The 25,091-nt window shown below is 43.3% G+C and overlaps 1 protein-coding gene across 50 annotated transcripts in view; it reads right to left on the bottom strand.

The window, feature by feature from the left end:
* Window positions 1–6,448: 6,448 nt before the first annotated feature.
* LOC103471737 (protocadherin gamma-C5-like) overlaps window positions 6,449–25,091 on the bottom strand; it is a 256,760-nt gene continuing 238,117 nt past the window's right edge. For 35 of the 50 annotated variants that reach the window (XM_017307057.2, XM_081611452.1, XM_017307056.2 and 32 more), the window contains exons 2-5: window positions 14,730–14,788; window positions 13,802–13,855; window positions 11,035–11,132; window positions 6,449–9,079 (exon numbers count right to left, since the gene is read on the bottom strand). In XM_017307057.2, the coding sequence (XP_017162546.1) occupies window positions 8,796–9,079; window positions 11,035–11,132; window positions 13,802–13,855; window positions 14,730–14,788 (495 nt within the window). In that variant the 3' untranslated portion in view covers window positions 6,449–8,795. Of the gene's footprint in view, window positions 9,080–11,034; window positions 11,133–13,801; window positions 13,856–14,729; window positions 14,789–18,446; window positions 21,357–22,127; window positions 24,945–25,091 lie in introns of those variants that run through there. The other 15 variants (XM_081611454.1, XM_081611490.1, XM_081611491.1 and 12 more) reach the window with 8 other exon arrangements.

Raw genomic sequence — 25,091 nt, 5'->3', positions numbered from 1 at the left:
GAAAAGGTGTATGTCTTCATTTTAATTCAATGCAAATGAAATGGGTGAAAGTAGCATTCACTATCCATCAGGTGAAATATAGTTGCAGTATTATGGACAGGGCCTGAGTAGGGCTGAGCGTTGTGGCTTAAGAATAAAATCGCTTTTTTTTTCATTCCAGATTTTAATGCTTTTTTTCTTGCTTTATTTTCTAAAAAAAAAAATTACAAATAACATCAAATATTTTCAAAAAGTGACTTTTATATGAATCAACCCTTCTGTATGATGGAGGATTAGGGCCATGCTACAGGAATTTTGTTTAATTACGAGAGTAACCAAGATCTTACCAGATCTGGTAAAATCGGGGAGAGACAGAAGAGAGAAGGGTCTTTTCAAGGAACATACATAAAACTGACCTTGACTTCAAAGTCCGCTTGAAGTCATTGTTTTTAACAACTGTGAACTACTTTTTTTTTTTTTTTAAAGAAGACAAAATTATATACTTTATATGTTGCATTGTAGCTTTTTAAAGAGCATATTTTTTTTCCATTTATCTTTCATAACTCGCTTTTATCCATTGCATGTCGTTTTTAACCCTTAAATGATTTTTAAATGAACAGATGCAAACATGATTTTGTGTCTTGTGTCACAAACTTTCGAAGGTTCTTATTTCAGGACTCTATAACGACCAATGCCAATGATTTGTTTATTTATTCTTCAATTGTATTTTTAAATTAATAAACTGTGATCTTACTCCAGCGGGTAAATGAATTTTAATTTCAGGTCGTCTGACCTATCTCTTTGCTGTCTTTTCCTTTGATGAAGCTCATATGACGACATACAAGTAAACATTTTAAAGCAAATCTACCAATGTCTTTGTCCTTTGTGATGAACTAATGTGTCCGTTTTTTAAACTCTGTGGAGTGAAACATCTTTTTTTTTTTTTTAGGCATAGCAGTCATTTTTAAAATGGCAATGGAAGAACAGTTTTTGGTTTGTTTTTAAACAAACAGTGTGTGAAATGACGGGCTCCCAGTCTGAGTCTTCTTCTTTCTGACTCCAGGCTGGGGTGTGCTGGCTCAGAGCTGAGGGGCGGGGAGGGGAAATGGAGAGCTGTTTGATGGTCTGGGGTTATTAGCTTGAAATATCCAGGCAACAGCTGCACCATTTCCGCAGCAGCACCTGTCAGCATGGCGTGGAGCTGTCGACATGCGCCTGTGTCAGTGCCTCCATGTCTGAGGGGCCTGGTGTTCACAGACCTTTGGTAGCATGCACACGCTAACACTTTAGCACACAGTTGCTTTCTCAGCTAAAGCCCTGGCATGTGCAGCATGTAGTATATGTTGCAGAACATCTAATCTTTGATGCCAAATCGTTCACATGAACACAACCTACCCCCCACCCCCCCTCCAACCGCCCACCACGCTTTAAGGCTTCTTCGTTCTTTGTCACACGTTTAAGTTGACAGCTTCCTCGCAGCTTCCTGCTAATTCCCGCATCTGAAATCTGGAATTTTCCGTAACTATGACAACAGCAGCGGTGGAGGAGGCAGTGGATTAGATGGTGCATGCTGCTGTGGGGGGGTGTGTGGTAGCTGCATTTGTGTGAAAGCTGTGGGCTGCTTATATGGGGGGGTGTATGATGCGTGTGGTAGGTTTGGGGTTATGCTGGCATGTTGTTGTTTTATGTGTGTTGGGAGCAAGGTGGGGGTGAGGGACGCCCTCAGACCACTCTACACCAGATGGAGGGTTCTTAATCTCCTGAAAACACAAATATATATGGTACAACTCTGCTTTATTCATGATTCCTTGACTAGTTCACATGATTTTATTGCTTTTGGATGTAGTTCCGCTCTCCTCTTGCCACTTATCAATGAAGCAGTTAAACCTGTCTATTTAGTTGTCTAAATTCGCCCCTTTCTTCATCCTTCAGCTTATCATTCCTTGCTTCATTCCTGTCTGCCCAAAGCCTCCCCCCTTCTATATTCCCCCTGTCTGACTTCCATCCTCCCAGCTGAGAAAACAGGCCCAGAGAGCACTTGGCAAAGGAGACGCGGGGAGAGACAGAAGAGAGAAGGGTCTTTTCAGATCAAGAGACTAAAAAAGAGTTTTCAGCATTCAAAGGACGCATTGTGCTCTTGGTCCACATTGCTACAGCTCCATCTCTTGCGATTCGACTGAGCCAGCAGCCAGCACATTACTGTGTCTCTTTAAATCAGGGTAGCGTTAGCCGTAGCAACGTTCAGGCTTCGGTGCTTCGACGCTCTTCCTTGCTCCTCTGCCTGTCTGGCCTCCTTATTATCTGAGCCTGATGGGACGCATTCCTCTCAGCTGAAATGATAAACGAAAACATACTTTATGGAAACGGGGCTTGAAGTTTGGTAACTTCAGAGTGTTTGGTAGGATCTGAAGAGTCCTGGAAAGGATACAAGCATGAGGACAGCATGTGTTCATTCTTAATCAGAGCAGGATATTTGATGCTTGATTCTGCGGAGGACCGTGAGGGGCTGAGGTTTTTATTCCTTTCCCTTCCCCCTTAATTATTTTTTATTGTGTGACATCTATCAAAAGAAGAGCGTATTTTCCGACTCTGCACTGGCACAAATCACATTCTTTTGACAGAATAAATCTTTATAGAGGGTGTCGTTCAGTTTCAGTGCTAAAGTCCAGGGGTAAACTGGTCTTTGTGTTTCCACCAGTGCGTATTCACAGAGCAGTGCTCTGTCCTCCAACATGTGGCGACACAGAGACAGCTGCAGGATGGGAGGGAAGAGGGGAAGAAGGGGAGGGGGAGGGAAGGTAAGAGGCAAGGGGGCGATCAGGGAAGGAAGGAAGGAGAGAGGAAACCAGTGGAGGAGGATGGGGAATGAGGGAGCACTCCTTCCTCTCGCCTCACCTCTGAAGGGTTAAAAAAATAACAAAACGCGCGGGAAACTCGCTTCCTCTCCCGCCAAGAGCAGCCAAAAGCGTCACATCCTGATTTCTTTCCTTTCAGCGGATCCAATATAACCTCCTCACATTACATAATGTTTTCCTTTTCCAAGCTCAGATACTGAAAATCTTATTTTTGCTTTAGTACTATGGAAATAAAAACATAAACATCAGAAAAAAAGAACTTTTTGTAAAATCTGCTCCCCCTTTTTTTTTTTTTTAACTTTGAGGTGCTTCCAACTTTTCGTGACTCATGTCTGCAGAATGTGAGCATGTTCCTGTTTATGGAAGTATAAATGCTTACTTAGCTGTTTTCCAGACTTTCTGACTAAGTTTATGGTCAACATCTAGCATCCAACCATCATGCGAGTCGATGTTTTCTTATTTCACACTGAAGCGCGTGAACTCTTCTTGTAAGACAAATTATTATAGATTCAATTCAAAGTTAGTTCCTGGTCGTGGAACACTGTACCAGCTCTACACCCTCAGCAGGGTCCTGGAGGGTGCATGGGAGTTCGCCCAACCAGTCTACATGTGTTTTGTGGACTTGGAGGAGGCGTTCGACCGTGTCCCTCGGGAGGCCCTGTGGGGGGTACTCCGGGAGTATTGGGTACCGGGCCCTTTGATATGGGCTGTCAGGTCCTTGTATGACCGGTGTCAGAGTCTGGTCCGCATTGCCGGCAGTAAGTCGGGCTCGTTTCCGGTGAGAGTTGGACTCCGCCAAGGCTGCCCTTTGTCACCGATTCTGTTCATTACTTTTATGGACAGAATTTCTATGTGCAGCCGAGGTGTTGAGGGGATCCGTTTTGGTGGCCTTAGGATCGCATCCCTGCTTTTTGCAAATGATGTGGTCCTGTTGGCTTCATCGGAACGTGATCTGCAGCTCTCACTAGAGCGATTCGCAGCCGAGTGTGAAGCGGCCGGGATGAGGCTCAGTGCCTCCAAATCCGAGGCCCTGGTCTTGAGCCGGAAAAGGTTAGAGTGCCTTCTCCGGGTCAGGGGGGTCGTCCTGCCTCAAGTGGAGGAGTTTAAGTATCTGGGGATCTTGTTCACAAATGAGGGAAGAAGGGAGCGGGAGATCGACAGGCGGATTGGGGCAGCGTCTAGTGTGAAGCGGGCGCTGTACCGGTCCGTCGTGGTGAAGAGAGAGCTGAGTCAAAAAGCGAAGCTCTCGATTTACCGGTCAATCTACGTTCCCACCCTCATCTATGGTCATGAGCTTTGGGTCATGACCGAAAGAACGAGATCATGGGTACAAGCGGCCGAAATGGGCTTCCTCCGCAGGGTGGCTGGGCTCTCCCTTAGAGATAGGGTGAGAAGCTCGGTCATCCGGGAGGGACTCAGAGTAGAGCCGCTGCTCCTCCACGTCGAGAGGAGCCAGTTGAGGTGGCTCGGGCATCTGGTAAGGATGCCTCCTGGACGCCTCCCTGGTGAGGTGTTCCGGGCACGTCCCACCGGGAGGAGGCCTCGGGGAAGACCCAGGACACGCTGGAGGGATTACGTCTCTCGGCTGGCCTGGGAACGCCTTGGGATTCCCCCGGAGGAGCTGGAAGAAGTGGCTGGGGAGAAGGAAGTCTGGGCCTCCCTTCTGAAGCTGCTGCCCCCGCGACCCGACCCCGGATAAGCAGAAGAAAATGGATGTATGGATGGATGGAAGTTAGTTTCATCCCTATTTTTTCTTTCTTTGCGTGTTGACTATTTGTGACTCTTATTACTCCAAAGCATGTTTTTCAGGAAGGGTAGATCTCCACCGTTCTGCTTTGTGTCCGTCCTCTCTGACTGATATTGTAAAAACACAGACAGCTCATTGTCTGCATCCAGTCTGAAGCTCCTCTTCTTTGCTATCCTCTGCTGTAACATCACTGCTTTCGGAGGCCTTTACAGTATATCGGTCTGTGTCTAATGAACAAGAATGTGCTTAATTGAGTGAGCTATGGTGGCGGGGCACAAAAGGGGGGCAACACCAGAACAATCTCCTCATTCTGCCGGGTCTCCTCCAGGGGAAATGGGTGACCCACGGGGACAGCAGGAGCCTCTGTGAGTCACAGGATGACAAACATCAGCTGACATAGTAACTCTGTCTGCTAATAGTCCACGCATTATTCCCCAATGAGAATACTTCTTTAGTTTCCTTCGATTGTTGCCCAGATTTAGATCAGCTCCTGTACTACGGAGCTCCAGTGAATGAAACCGAGACAAGCCCACGCTGCTTTATTGCCTCTGACTCATCCGACTTGTGCCTGTGTGTGTGTGGGGAAGTTCTCCTCCATGTTTCCTGCGTACGTCTCCCTGGGTTGCCAGGTTTTACTAATGGGTGAACATGTTTGCCTTTTTGTGGCCCGGAGCGGCGGCCAGAGACGGCCACGTCTGGGATCGGTAATGAAGACGTGTGGTGAAGAGCAGAGGGAGAAAAGCACAGAGTTGCTGGGGGCTGACAGTTGCCATGGCAGCCCTGCAATACATCTCGGGATAAGGGGTAAATGGAGTCAGCCATTTTGGGTTTTTGTGAGTCTGTAGTGACTGGTGCTGGAAAGCTGCAGTCTCAAATGAAGAATGATTTAACTTTTAAAAACTGAAGATTTTATTTTTTAAGGTAGGCAGATGTTACACAGCTGTGCTTTTACAGGTGTTCATGAAACTCGGTCAAGAAAACAACTACATTATTCAGCACTGAATTGGGTGTCATGCCTTTTGAATGAACAATACGGATCACCGCCGTCCCTCCAGCTGCTTGGTCTTTTCTTTCATCCCTCCAACATCTGCAGCAGCATGTTGCAGGCTGCTCCTTTTGTTATGCTCAGCGACGTATCATTGGCTATTTATAGGCTGTTGTGAAGTGCACAAAGAGCCTGGTTGCTTACGGCTATGATCTCTGTTTGGTCTTCGGATTTTTACATGAATAAAAATAACATGTTAGTAATTTCCCAAAATAAGGAAAAGAAACTGCATGACATGGAAGTAGGATTTTTTTGTAATTTATTTTTTTAACCATTAAAATGATTTGAGAATTTGATGACTGAGCAAAATGGGACTTAGAATGTGGTGGAGAAATCTTTGGTGGTGCCAACAGCACTACGGCACAACTTAAATTATTATTTATCTTTATGTGAGACACTCTGGGTCACAGAGTGAAAGCAACAAAAATAAAATGGTAAATTAACATTAAGAAGCCCAAAAGACAATACAAGAACAGTACACAATCAAAATTACATCTATTATAAGACATCCAGACACTTTGTTCTGTGTTTCTACGTTTTCTTTTTGAATTTAGTGGTTCATATTTAGTCTTTTTACAATAACCTAAAATCACCTCAACAATTAGAGGCTGTTAGTTTTTAGTAAGTAAGTAAATGTTTCACACAAAGTTGGTTAAGTTCCGTTAAACCCTCTCATTTTGGTTTTGTTCCATTTATCTTTCATAAAATCATAAACAGATTTATAGATTGACTTGCCTGCACTGTTGCATATTAAAGCTGTTAAACGTCAGAGTAGGATTACTCTGATTACTGTAAACGGATTTAAAACAAGCACTGTACATGTAAGGTTTTTCAAATGATTTCTTTTATTTGAAATGTCAGTGTCCAAGAGAAAATAAAACAGAAATATAAATATTAGCATAAAAATAAGAGAGTAACACAGGGGTGTAGCGTGGGGGAGAGGGCAAAGCGTTTTATAAGAAAGATAATACAGCAGGATAGAGTAGTATTAATTCAGCAGCGGACAAACTTACACATATATAATATTTATAATCATTTGTTCATATGGACAGAAAGAGAATGAGAGGCATTATTTCACAAATGCACAAGAGAAAAAATCACCGCAAAGTAACATTAAGAGGTTACAGAAGGATAGAAAGACTTCCATATTTTTTTTTTTGTTTCATTTCTTTACAGGGTGATAAAGGGTAGTAAAGAGAAAAAATAAACACAAAAATATGCGCAACACATACCACAAGTTAACTAGTCTACGTGTGTCACTGTTTTTTTTTTTTTTTACTCATCTAAAGTTATCTTTAAAGTCATTTATTTACACTGAAGAGTTAGTTGGCTTCAATGGTGCTCAGTTACTACATTGCAACACAAACTGTTGAAGAACATGTCAAACGTTTTGATTATTGTTGATAAATTTGTGTATTTTTTTTTTTTTTTTAGCTGTGGTTTTCATTTTTCTTGAAAAACAAAATGCAAACACATTCCAGTAGTAAGCCGCGCCTTGTTGAGAGGGAACAGTTGGAGAAGGTCCCTGCTGTACAAATACTTGGCTCATACCATCAACCGGACTCGTGTTTATTTACAGTGGGTTAGGAGGCTCGCAGGGCGAGGGGTTGGGGAGCGGACGCAGACAGGTGAGAGGCGGAGAGGGTCGTGTTCGCCACCGATTTCAAAAGCAGAGAAGATGCCCCAAAGGGGCCGTCTCCTCACCAACAGGTCTGACTGTGCTTGGCTCTGTTGACCTCTATCAGGGTCAGTGCATTGGAGGAAAATTAAAAAAGGGGCGGGCAGGCCAGCATTGGTTCCTCTGTACATTCAGTGGGTAGAGCCAAAGGTTGCAGGTTGTACCCCACCTCAATCGGTTTAGCTCTCATCGATCCCCCTTCGCTCCCCTTTGACCCAGCCTGCGAGCTGCCTTCTTTTCCATGCAGTTTTATCCTGACAGACAGATGTATGGCAACGTATCTTAAAACAAAACCCCCTTTATGCTATTGAATCAATATCTCCCAAAAGGAAAAAAAAGGAAAGAAAACACATCAAGAAATTTATTTTCAGCACCTCAAGAAAGTGAAGGGGAAACTCCGTCGAGGCCCTAGAGGCTTACAAAGTGTCTAGAAACGCCTAAGCACTTAAGTTTACCACATCTACAAGTTTCCCTAAAGATTGAAGTGATTACAACCCCAACTCAGTCTCTTCTTCAGCATACGAACAGTGCATTTCTCATAGTTTGGCTCAAATCGGGGGGTGAGGGAAAGGACACTAGCTGGGTGCAAGAAGGGATGGGGGGGGGAGAGCAGGAGGACATGTCTGTACTCGTCCTGAGGTTTTATACAGGTAACCAGGATAAATCTGAGTACGCGCCACATGCCTTCACCACAGTCCTCTGCCAACCCCTCCCTTCAACTGTGGGTGCATGCTCAGATCATAAAAAATATCAGATTAAAGTCTTAAATCTTTTTTTTTTTCCTAAAACTATGATTACAAAAGTTATTCTCGTTTTCTGTCAAGTAAACACTACGTGTGCATTACGTTGACCTGCGATTGGAGGGAGGAACAAGGATTCAGAATGTTCCCCTCTTTGCTTTTGCAATGCATAGTTTGCAACTCTAAACTAGCATATGTGGTTTGAACCTTAATGAGCATGCAGAAGAGTCTGTAACACCTGTCAAACAGCAGCCTTATGCTTTGCGGCTGACCCTATGGAGGAATATAATGAATGGCAACTAGCGAACTTTACAATAGCCGGCTTTCCGCTTTCGGAAAGTGCACAATAAATCCAACATGAAAGACATTAACTTTTCATCTCTGAATACATCGCTGTGTGTAGCCTTGTCATTCCAGCAAGGTTTTTTTCACACTGAATCTCTTTGTCCATTATTTTATTTTATTTTATTTTTTTCATTTAAAGAAAATAATGGGGGGGAAAAGAACAACAACAGCAACCCCCCATACCCATCCAAAAAATATCTACCCACAAAGATTACATGAACAATACTAGACCTTTAAGCACAACATGGGTTAGTAACACTAAAACCTCCAGCACATTTGGATTCTTGGAGAAAATCTTCAAAGAACCACCAACAGCGTCCATGTGACAGCAGATACCTAATGGTGGGGTGTGGGGGGTTGGGTTTCTCATCACTTCGTTGTGCCTCCGCCTCCTCTCCCCCGGCATCTACTTCTTCTCCTTCTTGGTGGACTTCTTCTTGGAGGCGGGGGTCTGGGCGGCTTTCGGAGGCTCAGCCTGTGCCGAGGCCTGAGGCGGAGGCAGCGCCTGCTGCGTGGCCTGTTGGGCCGTGGCCTGCTGCTGCTGAGGGTTGGAGGTGAGGGTGGCCGTGCTCCCAGGGATGTACACGTTCTGGCGATAGTCGGGGACATGCTGCAGGGTGAACTGGGGGCTGTAGCGGGTGCTCAAGCCCATGGTGCCGGGCCCGAGGGTAGCCGTCGCCTCACTTACTTCTGGGGAGAACAGAGACAAGAGTTTGGGGGATGACAGGGGAGGAAGAGGAAGAGGAGGAGAAGAAGGGTGGAACGTGTTAAAAGTGCTGGAAAGTTTTAAGGCGGCAGTGTTAAAAGAAGCAGTGAGAGTTAAAAAAAAAACATGGCAGAAAAAAAAAGGCTAATACCTAAGCTAAACGAATATGATGTGAATGGAAGTAAAAGCTGACGGCTGAATAAAAGGAGAAACAGTGCAACAGGAGCAGAAGCATGCTTGTTTGTGTTAACGGGTCTGCACTGGGCATGCTCTGTGTCTTCAGCTGCATGACGTAGCTGCTCTGCTCATAATTCTCCCAGAGCCCCTGCATTGCAGAGCCAGAAACACAAATGCTCCCTCCCCCCCTTCCTGGAGCTCCTCTTACACCATATAAAACACACATATGCAGGCAAAAAAAAAAAAAAAAACTTCTGAGAATTTTTGTAAAAATCCTTTTCAAAGAGCAAGACTAATGCTGAAAACAAAATTAGCTCCAGTCGATGCATGGAACAATAAGGCTAAGCAAAATGACCTTCAGTGTTTATCTACAGTCGCTTTTAACCCTTTCCTCCCTGATCGTTGTAACCGTTCAATCTTGTGCTGATATTCATCTAATCAGACTTTTTCTCCTTCAGCTTGGATTTTCCTTCCAGTGGAAAAATGAAATCCACACGACATCCTTCTGTGATGTCCAAGATTGGAGTGTGAGTTTCTCAAGGGAAGGAAATATGATTTGTTAAAATAACACTGGAAACAATGACTTTAGTTTGTTTTTCCGATTGGTTTTCTTACTCTGCTTTCTGCAAATATGATCAATATTTTCCATGAGGTATCAAATACTTGCCAGGTCGATAATGACTCACTACATGAGTCACTATGTACAACAGGAGCAAGAAATGGAATGATAATAGTTCATAGATGTCCCTGGAGCGCTGCTTATGTTAAAACACTTTACGGATGTGTACAGTAGAAACACACCTTGGTTGTGTTTTTAAATTCAACACTGTACTGCAGAAAGGAAAACAACTACAGGTACTCATGTCCGCTCTCTGACTTTGGGTACTTATTACCACACGACCTCAAAGTAGAAATTTTTTCCAATGTGGACAGAGAGGGCTTTATCAATGAATGAGTCTGGCTGGACGCTGTCCGAGCAAACAGGAAGGCACACAAACAAGCACTTCCCACGCAGCCATGTGCACACGAAGAGACAAAAAGGCTAGCAGGGAAGGAATAGAAAAGAGAAAGATAGTAGCTGCGTTTCCATTAACCATAAAAATGTGCCAATTGAAATTACGAACATAAATCTGCTTAACGGAAACTTTGAACAATTTTGAAAAAAAAAAACAACTGTTTTTACTAAAAAGTTTCTGCGCTATCATAATGGATGTATTTCGCAAAACTACAATGGAGACACTTTTTTCACATCACACAAGTCACGTGGTCAACAGTCGGATGTTGATTGGCAAAAATGACAAAGGAAGTAGTTGGAGGATGATGGTTTGTTTTTGTGTTTGTTTGCTCTCACAGCGTTGCACAGCTCATAAGAATTTGTGTCATTCAAATGTGTTGAATCCATACCTCTATTTTAAAATTGCCGACTACAATTTCCCCAAAATGCAGCGTACGTAGCTGCTCCCTTGTATGAGGGGCTTTTCACTCCAACGCCTGAATAAGACGCCAACAATCTCCTCTGATGACTCATAACTAATTTCTGAGTTATGAATATATCTCCTGTAACTGTTTACATCAGTCACTGCCATGATTTTTAACGTCTTATCGCGTGAACAAGCTTATTCATGTGTGATTTTAATTCAATTTCTTATTTAACTGAAACACCGCAATTACGAAATTGTGTTTTTTCTTTTATAGAATATCGACAAAATACCTGCGCACGTTTGTAATGGAAACACAGCTGGTGACAAGGCGTCGGACTCACCGTTGGCTGCTGCCATCAGTGCCTGAAGCTGCTCGGCTTCGGTGGGGGGCTGGGGCCAGGGGCCAGTTCCCATGGCTACCTCAGGTCCTCCAGTTGCCCTAGAGGTAAAAAGAAAAATAACAAAAAAACAGAGAACACCTAAGTAAGATGTAGACGACGATCCTCAGCAGTTTGTGTGATTAGCTTAATGACTTCACAGTTGACGCTTTGTAATGTAAAAAGCAAAGCAGCTGATGGTTGGACTCAGCAAGAATAACAAGAAGGATGTATAGTTTACAGAACAGGGCGGATCTCAAACGGTTGTGGAGGCATGAGCAAATGCATGTGCACACAGCAGCCAGCAGTGTGTTGGTGCATCCATGGTACCACACTCACTGGTGTGCCAGTGAGCACTGAGCCCTCTAGTAAATCCGGCTAAATATTTAATGATTCCTTCTTTTAATGGAGGAAATAGCAAGTCTACATGGTGGCACACGTGGCGCCCATTGAGCGCTGAACATTTCCATCTGGGCAAACTTTGTCTTCAAAGCCTGGTTTATTTACAGTCTACAATTTGCATGTGAGGCGAACAAAGGAGAAAGCAGACATTCACCAACCTTCTCCCCACATGTGCAGCAGACCATCATGCGCTCAACTGACAACTAGATCACAATGCTCTTAATTCTGCTTGGACTACTGCTGCTAAATAGCAAATAAAGTTTGCAATTTGTTTGTTTTTTGGGTTTTTTTAAAGGTAGCATACATTATATAATTCTATGCAGGTGACGTTCTGTTATTTGCATACACTTTGTATAACCCCGGCTTTAGAAGTGCTGGACAAATAACTCGCAGGACAGCAAAGGGACTTCTTTGTTAGCAACAAAAATAACTATCAGTCTACGTGGAACATTGATTTTTTTTGGCTTTTCACTTAAGAAGACTTAGCCGAGGACTATGTGTTAAAAAAAAGGGTTCATAATAAACGGCTAAAGCAGAAATGTATACACAGCACAGTGAAAAGGCTTTAGGCACCTGAGATATCCATATATTCTTAGATAGCTACATGGAGCATGTTTCTGAGCACAACCTGAGCTATATACAGATATTCCTACATTTGGTCATTTTGCCCCATCGTCATTTCATACCCTAATTTGGTATCAGGCCAATAATACGTTAAAATAAGATGCAATTTTATTTTTTTAGAAATTGAGACACAATTATGTGAAATTACAACAATTTGTGTTTACAAATAAAGATAGTATTTTGATGCACAATGGCTTCAAGTACATTTTTACAAAATCATGTCTACAGTTATGAAAATGGAAGTGGAAAGAGACAAAATAGCAACATGTGGATATGAAATGGAAATATAAATTGAAGATGGGCAAACTGAGCAAAAGATCCTGTAAAAATGGTTTGAACTACACGCAGTCTGAATTTTGAGTTGTTTTATGCTCACATGAAGATGTTATGAGAGATTAAATCAAGACAACTGAGGTGAGGTCGGTACTGCAACTACTAAGGTGTTTTAGACTATTTGAAGCAGTGTTGTAGTTGGTCTAATTTTCTTTTTATTTCATCCATCGCTGACAAATTAAAAGAATTACAAGCCTCGTTTCTAAGGTCCTCAAATGATCTTAAGTGCCTCAAACCTTGGAGAGATAAACACAAGGGATGCTCACAGGAACAAGTTTTTCCTTCTCTAAACCACCTGAAAAAAAACCTTAAATGCTGAGAAAAATGTGTCTTCCAAAAAAAGCAAATTGCATTGGACAAAATAATAATAATAAAAAGGAATTCCAACACAAAAACTAAGGCCTTCTCAGAGAACAGGTTACCAGTTTGTACTGCAAAAAAAGCGGTTCTCAGTTTCATGCCAGAGACAGAGACGGAGAGAGAAACATCTAGCTCTTGTGCCAGGCAGACAATGAAAAACAGACAGAGTAAAAAAACAGTGAAGGCGACCATTTTGTGCCTCTTCACACATTTTGAGATAAAAAGGAAGGCTTGGTTCAAGCTAAATTAACATCTAGTTAGACTTATCGCATCCTGTGGTTTTGTTGAGCATTTCCTGTTGTCGGGATTATCGCTTCCTGACCAAGAGAATTATCCTAAGTGGGCCAGAAAGGACCATCAATTTCCCTCTCCGCAACCTTTACATGACATGTTTTTACCTCCTCTGGCAAACTGGTCCTTTTCAGCACTAGTACTTTGATTGTAGCAATTCAATGCAGGTTTTTGTTTCCTCTGGAAGAGGATTTCTCCGATGCTATGAAACATCCATTTTTATTATCCTCTGCTTCATCATAAATCACAGAGAAAAGCTGCATGTGGTGGTGTTGGGCTACAACATCACAGACACACATCAAAGGCAGCAAAGAAGGAGAGGAGAAAAGGAGCTCTCGGACTTAAACGACTAAATGTATAGCACACATACAAGGCCACAGCAAATCTACAGAAAAAAACAAACAAAAAAAAAACACTGCACAGAAATATGCCACAGTCCTCGTTCTATGCCACAGCAGGCATTGTGGCCTATTTGCACATCGACCAACAACAAACCCCATCAAACTTTCAGGGAGGCTATCAGAAGCTATGGGTTAGGTACAACTACACACAGCACAGCACTCGACTGCAGTGCACTACCTAAAGTTTTTTCAGTCACTCTCTGCCCTTAGGAGAGGATCCAATTCTTTTTTTCCACTGATGGATTAGAGGGTTTAGCTGAACCCCGATCAGCTGCTAAGGACAGAAAGCGACCGCACAGAGTCTAAGTCTAAGCTGGTACCTTGTCCCATTCTTCGGCGTCCATCGTATGTGTGTACCGTATGGCATGTGGGGACTAAAAACACAACAAGTTATACAAACCGAAAGAACCACTGTGTATTTAGTTGAAAGCTGGGGTTAATTTAAAAGGACATTTCTGAAACAATGTGCTGTTGCATAAACTTTACATTTCTTTCAGTTTTTGTCAACTTTGGGTCTGTGCAGCCAAAATCTAATATATTCTGTCTCGTGTTTTCTAGCTATACAAGTTTTGCCTCAGCTGGTGTGTTTCAGGGAAATGACTTGACTTACTCAACTTATGCGCAATCACTGCTGGGAAAACAGTTTTATCCCACACAACATGGGCTAAAAGCAAAACTCACACTTAAAAAAAAACCTATACATTTGAAACAGATAAAAAAAAATCTCACACCTGATTTTAACAGGGAAGGCAAGAAAAAAAAAGAAGCTACATTTGGCTTTTGTGTCGGTGGAAAATGAAGATAGAGAAAAATGAATAAACACGTTATCCAACCCCCACTCCCCCAGCTCTGGGTCAGTGTCGCTCATCAGCAGTACTGAGTGATGGCGCATAGGCTCGGGGAGAGCAGGGAGGAGAGACACAGCAGGGGAGGGGGAGGGGAGTGCAAGCTGTGGCAGCCATTTTATAAGGCAGCCTGGAAACAAGCAGAGATTCTCATTCAGGAGTCTGGAGACATCTAACAGAATCTTTCAGTGGAATTTGACCAAAGTCGATGCTAACGTGCCGCTCCAAGTCAGACTAAGACGTTCACGCCGTCATGACTTCAAAATCGACCGCCCCAGCAGGCGACTTTTCTCATCCGATTTTATTCTTTCATCTTCATGTTGAACAACAACGCTGGGGCTGATATTAATTAACACTTTAGCTGTGTGCGTAGGGGTGTGCGTGTGTGTCTCAGTTAACTTACCCACTAGGTCCAGGTCTCTGTCCTTGTGTGAAGCGCCAGTCATTGTTGGGGGGTTTTTGCTGCAGAGAGAAGAGAAGATGCAACATGAAATGGACGTTTCATTGCAGCAACGGCAAAAACGTCTCTCAGGTTTGTCTGTGTGTGTGTGCTTTGTAACTGAGACATCTGCATGTAATAAAATGTGTGTGTGTTTGCGGAAGAGTTCCCTTTTGTGTGATTCAGAAAACATGAGGCTCAACAAAGAGCTACAGATGGCTACAAATGTGTTGAAGTTCAGGCGACCATGCTGTTCTAAAGGCCATGAGGCCACAAACTGCAGCACAGGAGCACATTTACACTGCAGTGCAAGGTTTATACAGACTAGGAACAAACAGGTAGTTCAAGAAGAAAAGTACATGATCAGTGAACAAAAAAAGAAAGAAAAAGATGTAAAACTCTAAAAAGCATCGACGCAGCCAAAATATAAAAATTGATGACTAGATAGCTAAGTTCTCACAAAATGATTAGTTGATGTAAAAGAACACAGAAAGTCCTTGGATATTCATTTAGTTTGTGTTCTGAAATCAAGACAGTCCATGTTCCTAACTAATCCTGGATAAAGGCTTCTCTCTATACATCTCTGCTATTCTTTATTAATATCTTCAAGCCCACTGCACTCCTGTCCATCTCTACCCATGTCGCCATGTCTTTCTCATCTCTCCTGCACTCTCCCTCTCTCATTGTGCAGTGATGCGGTGAATAAGAAAACCCTGGCTTAGCTCCAGACTCTGCCGCCTAATCGACACGAGAGCTCCCGGGAGAGAGAGAGAGTCCAGCAGCCCAATGTGCTGCATTATTAAAAGAACTGTCCTACCCGAGGGAATGATGGAAAGATACAAGGGAGCAAGGGAAAAAAACAAACATGGAATCCAGCAAAACATTTCTACACAGAATGGAAACAAGATAAAACTTTTGAACATCATGACCAAGAAGAGGATAATAGTAAATCAACTTTCTTTTGAAATGATTTCATGTATTTCAAGGAATAGTAAAATGGTAAAGGTGCACAAATAAGGATTTATGTGGCCCTGTCATCAAGCAATTATTAATATTACAGATAGAATATCTATAACAGGACTGGGTCCATGCTAAGAAGCTAAAAACAAACTCAAAAAATGTGAAAATATGCGTGGGTGTGAGAGTCTGTCTGAGTTGTAGGAAGAGAAAAAGATGAGCACAGACCAACGGGACAGAAAGCACACTCATTCAGAATTTTTTTTTGTCAGTTTTTAGCTTTGATCATACCAAATGTATACCCTACTGGCATACAACACTTGCAAATTTACATCTCTCCATACATTATGCTTTTCTGTGTTTTTGCATGTAGGTGTGAAATGATGCATTTCTATTTGACACATAAAAGATTATTTCAGTATGTTTCCATTAGTAACTTGAAAACTTTTCTTAGTTGCACTATTTTTTTTTTTAACAAGCTATCTGTGCGGCAGCATAGATCAAGGTTTCAAAGGATTATCTGTGAAATGGACTTCTTATCTACTCTAAAAGAAAAACATTAATTTGCATAAAGGTCTGCGTATAAAGGTTAGACAAGTAGGACACAAGTACTCAGTTCGGAGCAAGGCTAATGGAGCTCTGTAGACCGGGATTCTCACCCAACAATCACAGTAACCTCGCAGCCATCAGTCTTTTTCTGTACATCTTTCACTCGAGTCAAAGAGCTCCGAGGCATCTCCAGGTTAATTACAACCTCACCGTGTTTCACCTTAATGCCATTTGAGGACTACCATGTGTAGAGCTGGATTTAGCAGTGGGTTTAAGTTAAATGCATGAGGACACGACACACCTGAATGCCGTCCCTCGAGTTGGTGAGCATATGAGTGTGAGCCATGCACAATAATCCCACATACAGGCAAAAAACTTCTCTAGCCAGTTGTTCTGTTTGTATGTTCCAACATATAAACAACGCAATCCATTTTGTTCCAACATCTGGCAAGAGAAACATATGCATGTACAACACACTCAGATTCTAGACGTGAAGCAATTGTGTTGGTGGAAGCACAACATAAATGTGACGTTTATAAGACACACGTTGGGGTTTGTGATTATGTTTACCAAATGCAAACATAATCATGCCAAACGCAATAACGCTACCAGTATTGTTGTGCTATTATTTCAACATAGAATGGCTTGTGAAGTTTTATAAGAGGATATCTTTTGTACAGTTATATATATATATATATATATATATATATATATATATATATATATATAAAATGGATGCACAAAACAATGGATAAAAAAATCTAAGTTTGGAAATGATCTTGGTTGACAATTGTTTTTCAGTTAGACTGAAAAACAGTAAAACTCAGCCATGAGAAAGTTTAGGTTGTGAGAAAGATGTGTAAACTAAACTGTAGAAAATTAACTAAAGCAGCTTCATGTGAACCAAACATACATTAGTCAATATTAGCAAAGGCCTCTGACCCCTTAAAACTCACACATTATTAAACAAACTGTGCCAAAACAACACAATACACTGTGGATTGATAAAGGACATAAAGAGGAGCAGTGGGAAGGCAGGGTCCTGCTAAAATTACACACGACCACAGGACTACTTGACATTGAAGCTTTGCACACGCAATCTCGTGCACATAAACACCCCTAGTGAGGGCGACTGCTCTAAAGCCATTAAGGCCTGCGCCTTCTGTCACTGTGGCACACGTGCGTAAAGCCAAAGCTTCCTTTTCAGTTTTCTGTCCCTTCCTCTCTTTTTTTTCCACTGCTGTCCTCATTCCACACGTGTCACTAGAGCAGGGAGACAGATGGCGTCCTCCTGACCTCGGGTACAACACAACTCAGATTAGTCTCAACAAACTTGTATGAAAAGGAAGAGTATTATACATGCAAGCAGGAGAAAGAAATGTTAAAAAAGGTTTTTAAAAAAGAAAAAACAAAACAAAAGCTCTAGCAACAGTAATGACTGGACGGGACAGACGGAGCAAGATCCGGTTCACATGTGCTGCCGATTCCTGGAACCAATCACCAGAAGTTCAGAGGACAACAGGAAGTCAGGGTCGGGCTGATGACCCCGCAAATTCCTGTTTTTCAGTGACTGCTTTATTCTTTGGCCTATACTTCCACCTATCTGGCCATTTTCCTCTTCACCCCCACCATCCCTCCTTCTGTCATCCTGTTCCTCTCTGTCTCCACTCCACTGAGTGGACTCTGCAGGACCCATTTCATCTAGATGTCTCCTCCTCCCCCCCCCATCTGTTAGAAGCACTAATGTTTTCCCCTTTACTTTCCTATTTGACCGTTTGCTGAACTAGCTTCTTTCATCTTCATTTGTCTTTATCTTTCTCCTTTTTGTCTATGCAGAAAGCTCTCTGTTATTTAAATAGCTTGCAACCAGTGATAGTAGTTTGTAAGTTTTAAGTTAGATTAAAAAATATTTAACAACTCTACTTCAAACGAAGTAGCCGTGTAGATTAGGGGAACCTCAAAAATCCTTTCACAATATGAAGAAAATAATCTTCAAAAACTAAAGTGACACACATAAAATCCAGCAAAGACACATTTTGCTATGCTGTCACAATTCAGAATTAACAAACTAAATGAAAACTGCTTTTGGGGATGTTTCAAAGACATTTAAAATAGAATGATCTACAATAAAACTCAGTGATGCTCTCATCCCAACTGTGGATGGCTTCCTCTCACCTCAATGGCTGAGTTCATGAGGTTCTTCCTGCTGAGCGTCATGTTGAGTGTGTTGTTAGGACTCAGCATGGGTGTCTTCATAAATACAAAGTCGCTTCGACTAGATATAGTGGAGTAGCACGGTCGATAGGTGCGTGTGTGTGGCTCCTGGGGCCCTCCCACCACCTCCATGTATCGTATGGGTCCATCAGTGTTGAGCTGCAGGTGCAGGTCTTTGCTGGGCCTCTGGTGGTAGCGGCTGGACCTGTGGTGGCCATAGCAGCAGCATTCAGAGTCTCCCAGTCCTGAGTCACGGTGCCTTAGGCAGCGCACCATGAGAACCACGAATGTGATGAAAGCTACACCCGACACACATGCGAGAGAGATTATGAGATATAAAGTGATGTTAGACATTCCATTGTGGTGGTAGAAGTGGTTGTGGCGAGTGTTCACTGGAACGTCGACGGCTGTGGCTTTCTCATCCACAGTTACGGTGATGTTCACCGAGCTGGACCTTGGTGGGTCACCGTTGTCCTGGATGATGACCGTTATGTCATAAGTAGAGCCCTCTTCCTCTTCGGCCCATTTGCGGGCTGTGCGGAGCTCCCCGGTGTGGGCCCCGATACGGAACATGCCAACATTTGGTCCAGGAGCGATGGAGTAAAACAACCATGCATTGTGCCCACTGTCTGCATCCACAGCCACCAGTTTATTTATGACGTGGCCTGGGCCGGCAGATGGGGGCACAGTGAGCTGCAGTCTTTTGTCTTTAGGGTAGGAGGGATGAACAATCACTGGTGAGTTGTCATTCACGTCCACAACAAAGACATGTACAGTGACATTTGTTGCCCGTTGGGGTTCCCCTGCATCCCGGGCCTGAACCTGAATGCGGAAAGCATTGAGCTTCTCGTGGTCAAGGGAGCGCATGCTGTATATTTGGCCGGTTTCTGGGTTAATGTACACATAAGATGAGATGGGCGAGTCCTGGACCATGCTGGGAAGGATGGCATAGGAGATCCGAGCATTCTCACCCAAATCAGAGTCCGTGGCAGAAACAGCAGCAATCGGGGAGCTGGGGGAATTGTTCTCAGGGATGTCCACAGAATATGAAGGCTGGGAGAAAGACGGAGCATTGTCATTTACATCCAAGAGCTTCACTACAAAGGTTTTCTGAGATGAGAGCGGTGGGGTGCCAGCATCAGTCGCCTTGATAACCACTGCGTACTCTGGGACAGTTTCTCGGTCCAGGCTGCCAGCAGTTTTCAAACTATAATGGCCATCAAAGGCTAAAATAAGTTTAAACGGCAAACCTGGTGGGATGGTTAATGTAACCTTCCCATTGTCTCCAGAGTCCAGGTCTTTAGCATTTATAACAGCAATCACTTTCTCTGGAGGCGAGTCTTCTCTGATGGAGCTGATGGGTGACATCAGTGTCACCTCTGGGGCGTTGTCATTCACGTCGATGATGTCCACTATGACGTTACAGGAACCCTCCATAGCAGGGTATCCCCCATCTCTGGCCTGCACTGTGATGTGATAAGATGCGGCCTTCTCGTAGTCTACATCCCCCTTCACACGGATCTCCCCGCTCTTAGAGTCCACAGTGAAAAGCTGGAGAACACGTTCTGGTGTGTATTTACTAAACAGGAATGATATTTCACCGTTGCTGCCAGAATCAGCGTCAGTCGCATTTAATTTTGTAACTAAAGTGCCCTGTGCGACGTTTTCCGACAGCGTCACCTTCGTCACCGTCTCGGCAAAAACCGGAGCATTGTCATTTACATCCAGAATTTTAATGAGCAAAAGTGTTGAGCCAGACTTCTCCGGCTGACCCCCATCCACGGCAGTGAGCAACAGGCGAAATGAGGCCTGCGTCTCTCTGTCCAGAGGTTTATCCACGACAAGTTCTGGAAACTTGCTGCCGTCACTCTTAGACTGCACGTTTAGTGTAAAAAAGTCATTTGTGGCCACATGGTAAGTGCGTAAGGAGTTGGTGCCCACGTCTGGATCGTGTGCGCTTTCCAAGCGGAACCGCGTGCCCGGCGCGGCCGCCTCCGACACCTCCAGAGAAATGTTACTGGTTGAAAACTGCGGCGCGTTATCGTTCACATCCAGGATGTCCACCATGACGCGATGGATCTCCAGCGGGTCCTCCAGCATAATTTGTATTTGTTGCGAACACGTTGAACTCAGTTCGCACAGTTGTTCCCTGTCAATTTTTTGTTTAATTATTAAATCACCAGTTGCCTGCTTCACCTCGAAATACTCCACCGCTGACTCGGAGACCACCCGTAGCTTCCTCTGGACGATTCTCTGAGCCGTATAGCTCAGATCTTTCGCGATGTTTCCAACCACGGAGCCTGGATCTAGTTCCTCCAATACGGAATATCTGAGCTCAGCGGACGCTGAGCACACACAGGCTAGACAGAGGTAAATCCTCCACAGCGTCCCTCCTCCGGAGCGCTTCCTCTGCCTGCAGTCCATTGTGCTGCGCTCCCAGGATCGGGAAAGTTTCTAACTTCTTTCGCCGTCACGTATCCATAACTAAGTGTTAAAACGAGCCTACACGGCTCGATGTAAACATTTCCACTCTAAAAGCAAAGCGATGGAAAGCTTTGATATGGTCATGGCGGCCGACATTAAAGAGAGAGAGAGAGAAAAAAAAAGAAAATCACGGAGAAAACTCAAAAGTTACTCCTGGCTCCTCAAAACCTCTGCTCTGTCTCCTCCGCCTCACTCTCTCCATGGGCGGGGAAAGACCACAGAAGCCTGCCCTCTCATTGGAAGACAAAGCTGGAGCAGCGCTGTCACACTTCCAACACCCACACCAAACTTTTCACTGACTTCTCTCTCACAGGCGAGTAAAAGAAACAAAACTTTAAAGTTTTAAGAAGATTTGAAAGGGCAGATGGAACAGAAAGAAACAAGCAGCAAGGATATGAAAAAGTACACTTTGCACAACAATGGGCGTTTAAGTAAATGAAAGACAATTTACCTCCCGTCAGATTTGTCTGCGCACCGTCAAACTAATGTTAAACAAATAACACAGAGACCTGTGTGCTCTACTTCCGCATGGGGGCGTAGTTTCCCCAAAAAACTTTTTGACTTACAAAAACTTTACTTTTTATCTGGACTTTATCCATTTATCTAAAAAAAGCAGTAATGCTCATTCTTAAATTTATTATTTTAAAAGGCCAGTTTAAGTTTGTGAGAATGACAACTGAAAAGAAAAGTACTAATTATGTAAACTGTATTTAGCAATTGTATCTCATAGAATTCGATTACTTTAATTAAGGAAAAAAGAGAGAGAAACTAAAATATAATGCATTAATCCAAAATGGATTAATGCATTAAAAATTAGATCAAGACAAAATCATAAATATGAATAAAAAAACAATGAAGGAATATATATCTTTTTTAATACCTTTGTTCTAAAAGATGTAATTAGATAAACATATTGGGTGTGGTGTTAATTCTTTTTTATTTATTTGTTGTGGGGATAATTGTCAATCTCACTTTTAGGAAAATGTTTTTAACCTATTTTTCAATTCAAGCCATGTCCTCAAAAATAAACTAAACAGAACGCATAGTAAAATCCATGACGCAAGACCTCAAAATAAGCAAATTATGTGTGTGAACAGACATAATTTGTCTGTTCACACACATAACAGACAAATTATAGTTGCTGTTCTTTTAGCTCACCTGCTGGCTCTCAAAGGTCCAGGTGCTGTCGGGTAAAGATGCATCCAGAACACTGATGACTTCTTTAAAGTCTGTGGTGCTGCTGGGTTTGATCAATGTGAAATCACTGTACTCTGACATCGGAGACATGCAGGACCTGAACGACTGACTCTGAGACATCATGTCTCCTCCCAGAACCTCCACGTATTTTATAGGTCCATCAGTGTTGAGCTGAATCTGCAGGTTTCTGTTGGGGTTCTTGTAATCATCACAGTCGCTCCTTCTCATGCAGCAGCTCCCGCTGCTTCTGCTGCCCCTGATGCATTTCACCGCCAGGATGAAAAAAGTCACCAGAGATAGCACGGACACTGAGGCCAGAGACAGAATCAAATAAAGGGTGATTCTGCCGGTTTTCTTACTGGGCTCGGACATTTTGTGTCGGAGGTCTAAAATGGGTTCATGGAGACCGTCCTCCAGTAGGATGGACACCGTGGCGGTGGCGGACTGAACCGGTTGCCCGTCGTCCTTGATCTCTATCAGCAGCCTCTGAGAGGAGTCGTCCTGCTCGTACACAGCGCGTTTAGTCCTCACCTCTCCTGTGTACTGATTGACGGTGAACAGAGAGGCGTCTGTGGCCTCCGCCAGTCTGTACGAGATCCAGGCATTATGGCCCGAGTCGGCGTCCACGGCCGTTACCTTGGTAACCAGGTGACCCGGTTTAGCGGAGCGGGGCATCCTCTGATGAGAGAGGGAGCCCAGGGCAGCGGAGGAGGGGTAAATAACAGCGGGGGTATTGTCGTTCTGGTCCAGGATGAAAACATGGACAGTGGCGTTGCTGCTGAGAGAGGGAGAGCCCTGGTCCTTTGCCTGAACCTGAATCTGAAACACTTTCAGCTTCTCGTAGTCAAACGAGTGCATGCTGTAGATGCTCCCGTTATCTGAGTTAATGTAAACATACGACGAGACAGAGACGTCCTGCACTTTAGAGTCCAGTATGGAGTAAGAGATCTTTGCGTTTTCACCAGAATCCAGATCAGACGCTGATACTGAATAAAGTATAGATCCCGGTAATCCGTTTTCTTTTACATACACATTGTAGGACGACTGAGAAAAACTAGGAGGGTTGTCATTTACATCAGTGATGCTGACATGAATAGTTTTCGTACTGGACATTTGTGGAGTACCTGAATCAGTGGCGGTTATCTCAATATTATAGTCAGAGGCGCTCTCTCTGTCTAATGTACCGCTAGTAACTAGAGCATAATTATTAGAAAATGAAGGCTTCAGATTAAAAGGTGGACCTTTGGCGAGATGTAGAGTTACTTTACCGTTATCGCCGGAGTCAAGGTCTTTTGCACTTATCAGAGCAACCACAGTGCCGCTTGGCGCGTCTTCGCGCACAGGTTTAGGCTGAGAAGTAAAAACTATTTCTGGGGCGTTATCATTAAAATCAGTTATGTCTACCTGGACACGACAGTGGCCTTCCATCTGAGGACTGCCTTTGTCCTTTGCGATGACATCAATGTCATATGACTTAACTGTCTCATAGTCTAAATCCCCTTTCAGAGTTATTTCACCAGTTAAAGAGTGAATATCAAAGGCTGACAGTACAGAAGGCGGTGTGCGAGGCCCAAATGAAAATTCAACTTCACCGTTTGAGCCTTCGTCTGCATCTGTAGCTTTGGGTTTAATAATAACTATTCCTTTCAAACTTTTTTCACCCAAAGATATTTTGTACAAGTTTTTCTCAAACACCGGAAAATTATCATTAATATCAAGAACATTTATAGTTATTTGTGTAGTTCCAGACCGTACAGGATTTCCTCCGTCTAACGCTGTCAGCAATATTTTGTGAACAGACGTTTTCTCTCGGTCAAGAGTTTTTTCCAAATAGAGCTCCGGGGCAGCCTTTCCACCCTCGATTTCTTTTATCTTCAGGGAGAAGCAGTCGTTTTTACTGAGTGTATAAGATTTAAGTGAATTGCTCCCAACATCAGGGTCCCCTGCGCTCTCTAAAGGAAAGCGCGTACCAACCGCCGCCAATTCGGCTATATATAAAGAAATCTCGTTTGAAAGGAAATTTGGAGAATTGTCATTAATATCTCTTATTTCAACTTCAATTCGATGCAACTGCAGCGGATCCTCGATTACAACCTGCAGAGGCAATATGCAGCTGGCGCTTTGTCCACATAAAGCCTCTCTGTCTATTCTGTCATTCACCACCAACTCGCCCTTCCCCACATCCACGCTGAAATGCTGCCCACCAGCCTCCGAGGGGACACGCAGTTTACGCTCAAAAATGTCCGATAATCCCAAACCCAGATCTTTTGCAAGATTCCCAACCACAGAGCCCCGTTTCAGCTCCTCTTGTATGCTGTAACGAGTTTGTCCATGTATTGTATTCCACAGAAGAAAGAAATGATGCCACCAAAGCGCCTGCCATCTCCAGTCTCGGTGTTCTTTCCTCTTTGTCATCCTCATTCTACAAACGAACCCGTTTCCATTCCACATAAGCGCAGATCAGAGAGGGAAAAGGGATATCCGGCGAGCGCAACATATCCAGTTGGATTAATAGCTATTTCTGGTCAAACATTAAATAAAGACATGATGCTGAGCTCCTAAAATATGAATTATTTGCTGACTGTTCTCCCTCCGTGAACATTGTGGCTGCTGAAGCTGCAGGGGGGAGGGACTAGATCTCTTTTTTCTGTGATGTATTCTATTGGTTCCCAGCATCCACCTCTGATTTCCAATCAGAGTAACACTGTTAAAGACACATCTACGTCATTTTTGAAGAACGATAAGATAGCAAAGAAACAGCAAAGTGAGATATTTAAATTTACATCAGACAATATGTAAAAAAACCACAAATATTATTCAGGATTGTAAATATATTTTGTACAATTTAGTTGTACTTTGTTGAGGTTAAAATTAAATATTTCGTTCATTAATTCTGTGTCAATATTTGGTGTTGTCCTCTACATT

This window comes from Poecilia reticulata, chromosome 10 (assembly GCF_904066995.2).
Source record: "Poecilia reticulata chromosome 10, P_reticulata-male-v2, whole genome shotgun sequence".
Lineage (NCBI taxonomy): Eukaryota > Metazoa > Chordata > Actinopteri > Cyprinodontiformes > Poeciliidae > Poecilia > Poecilia reticulata.
The sequence above is the reverse complement of the archived record's forward strand: the minus strand, read 5'-3'. Positions and strand labels throughout refer to the sequence as shown.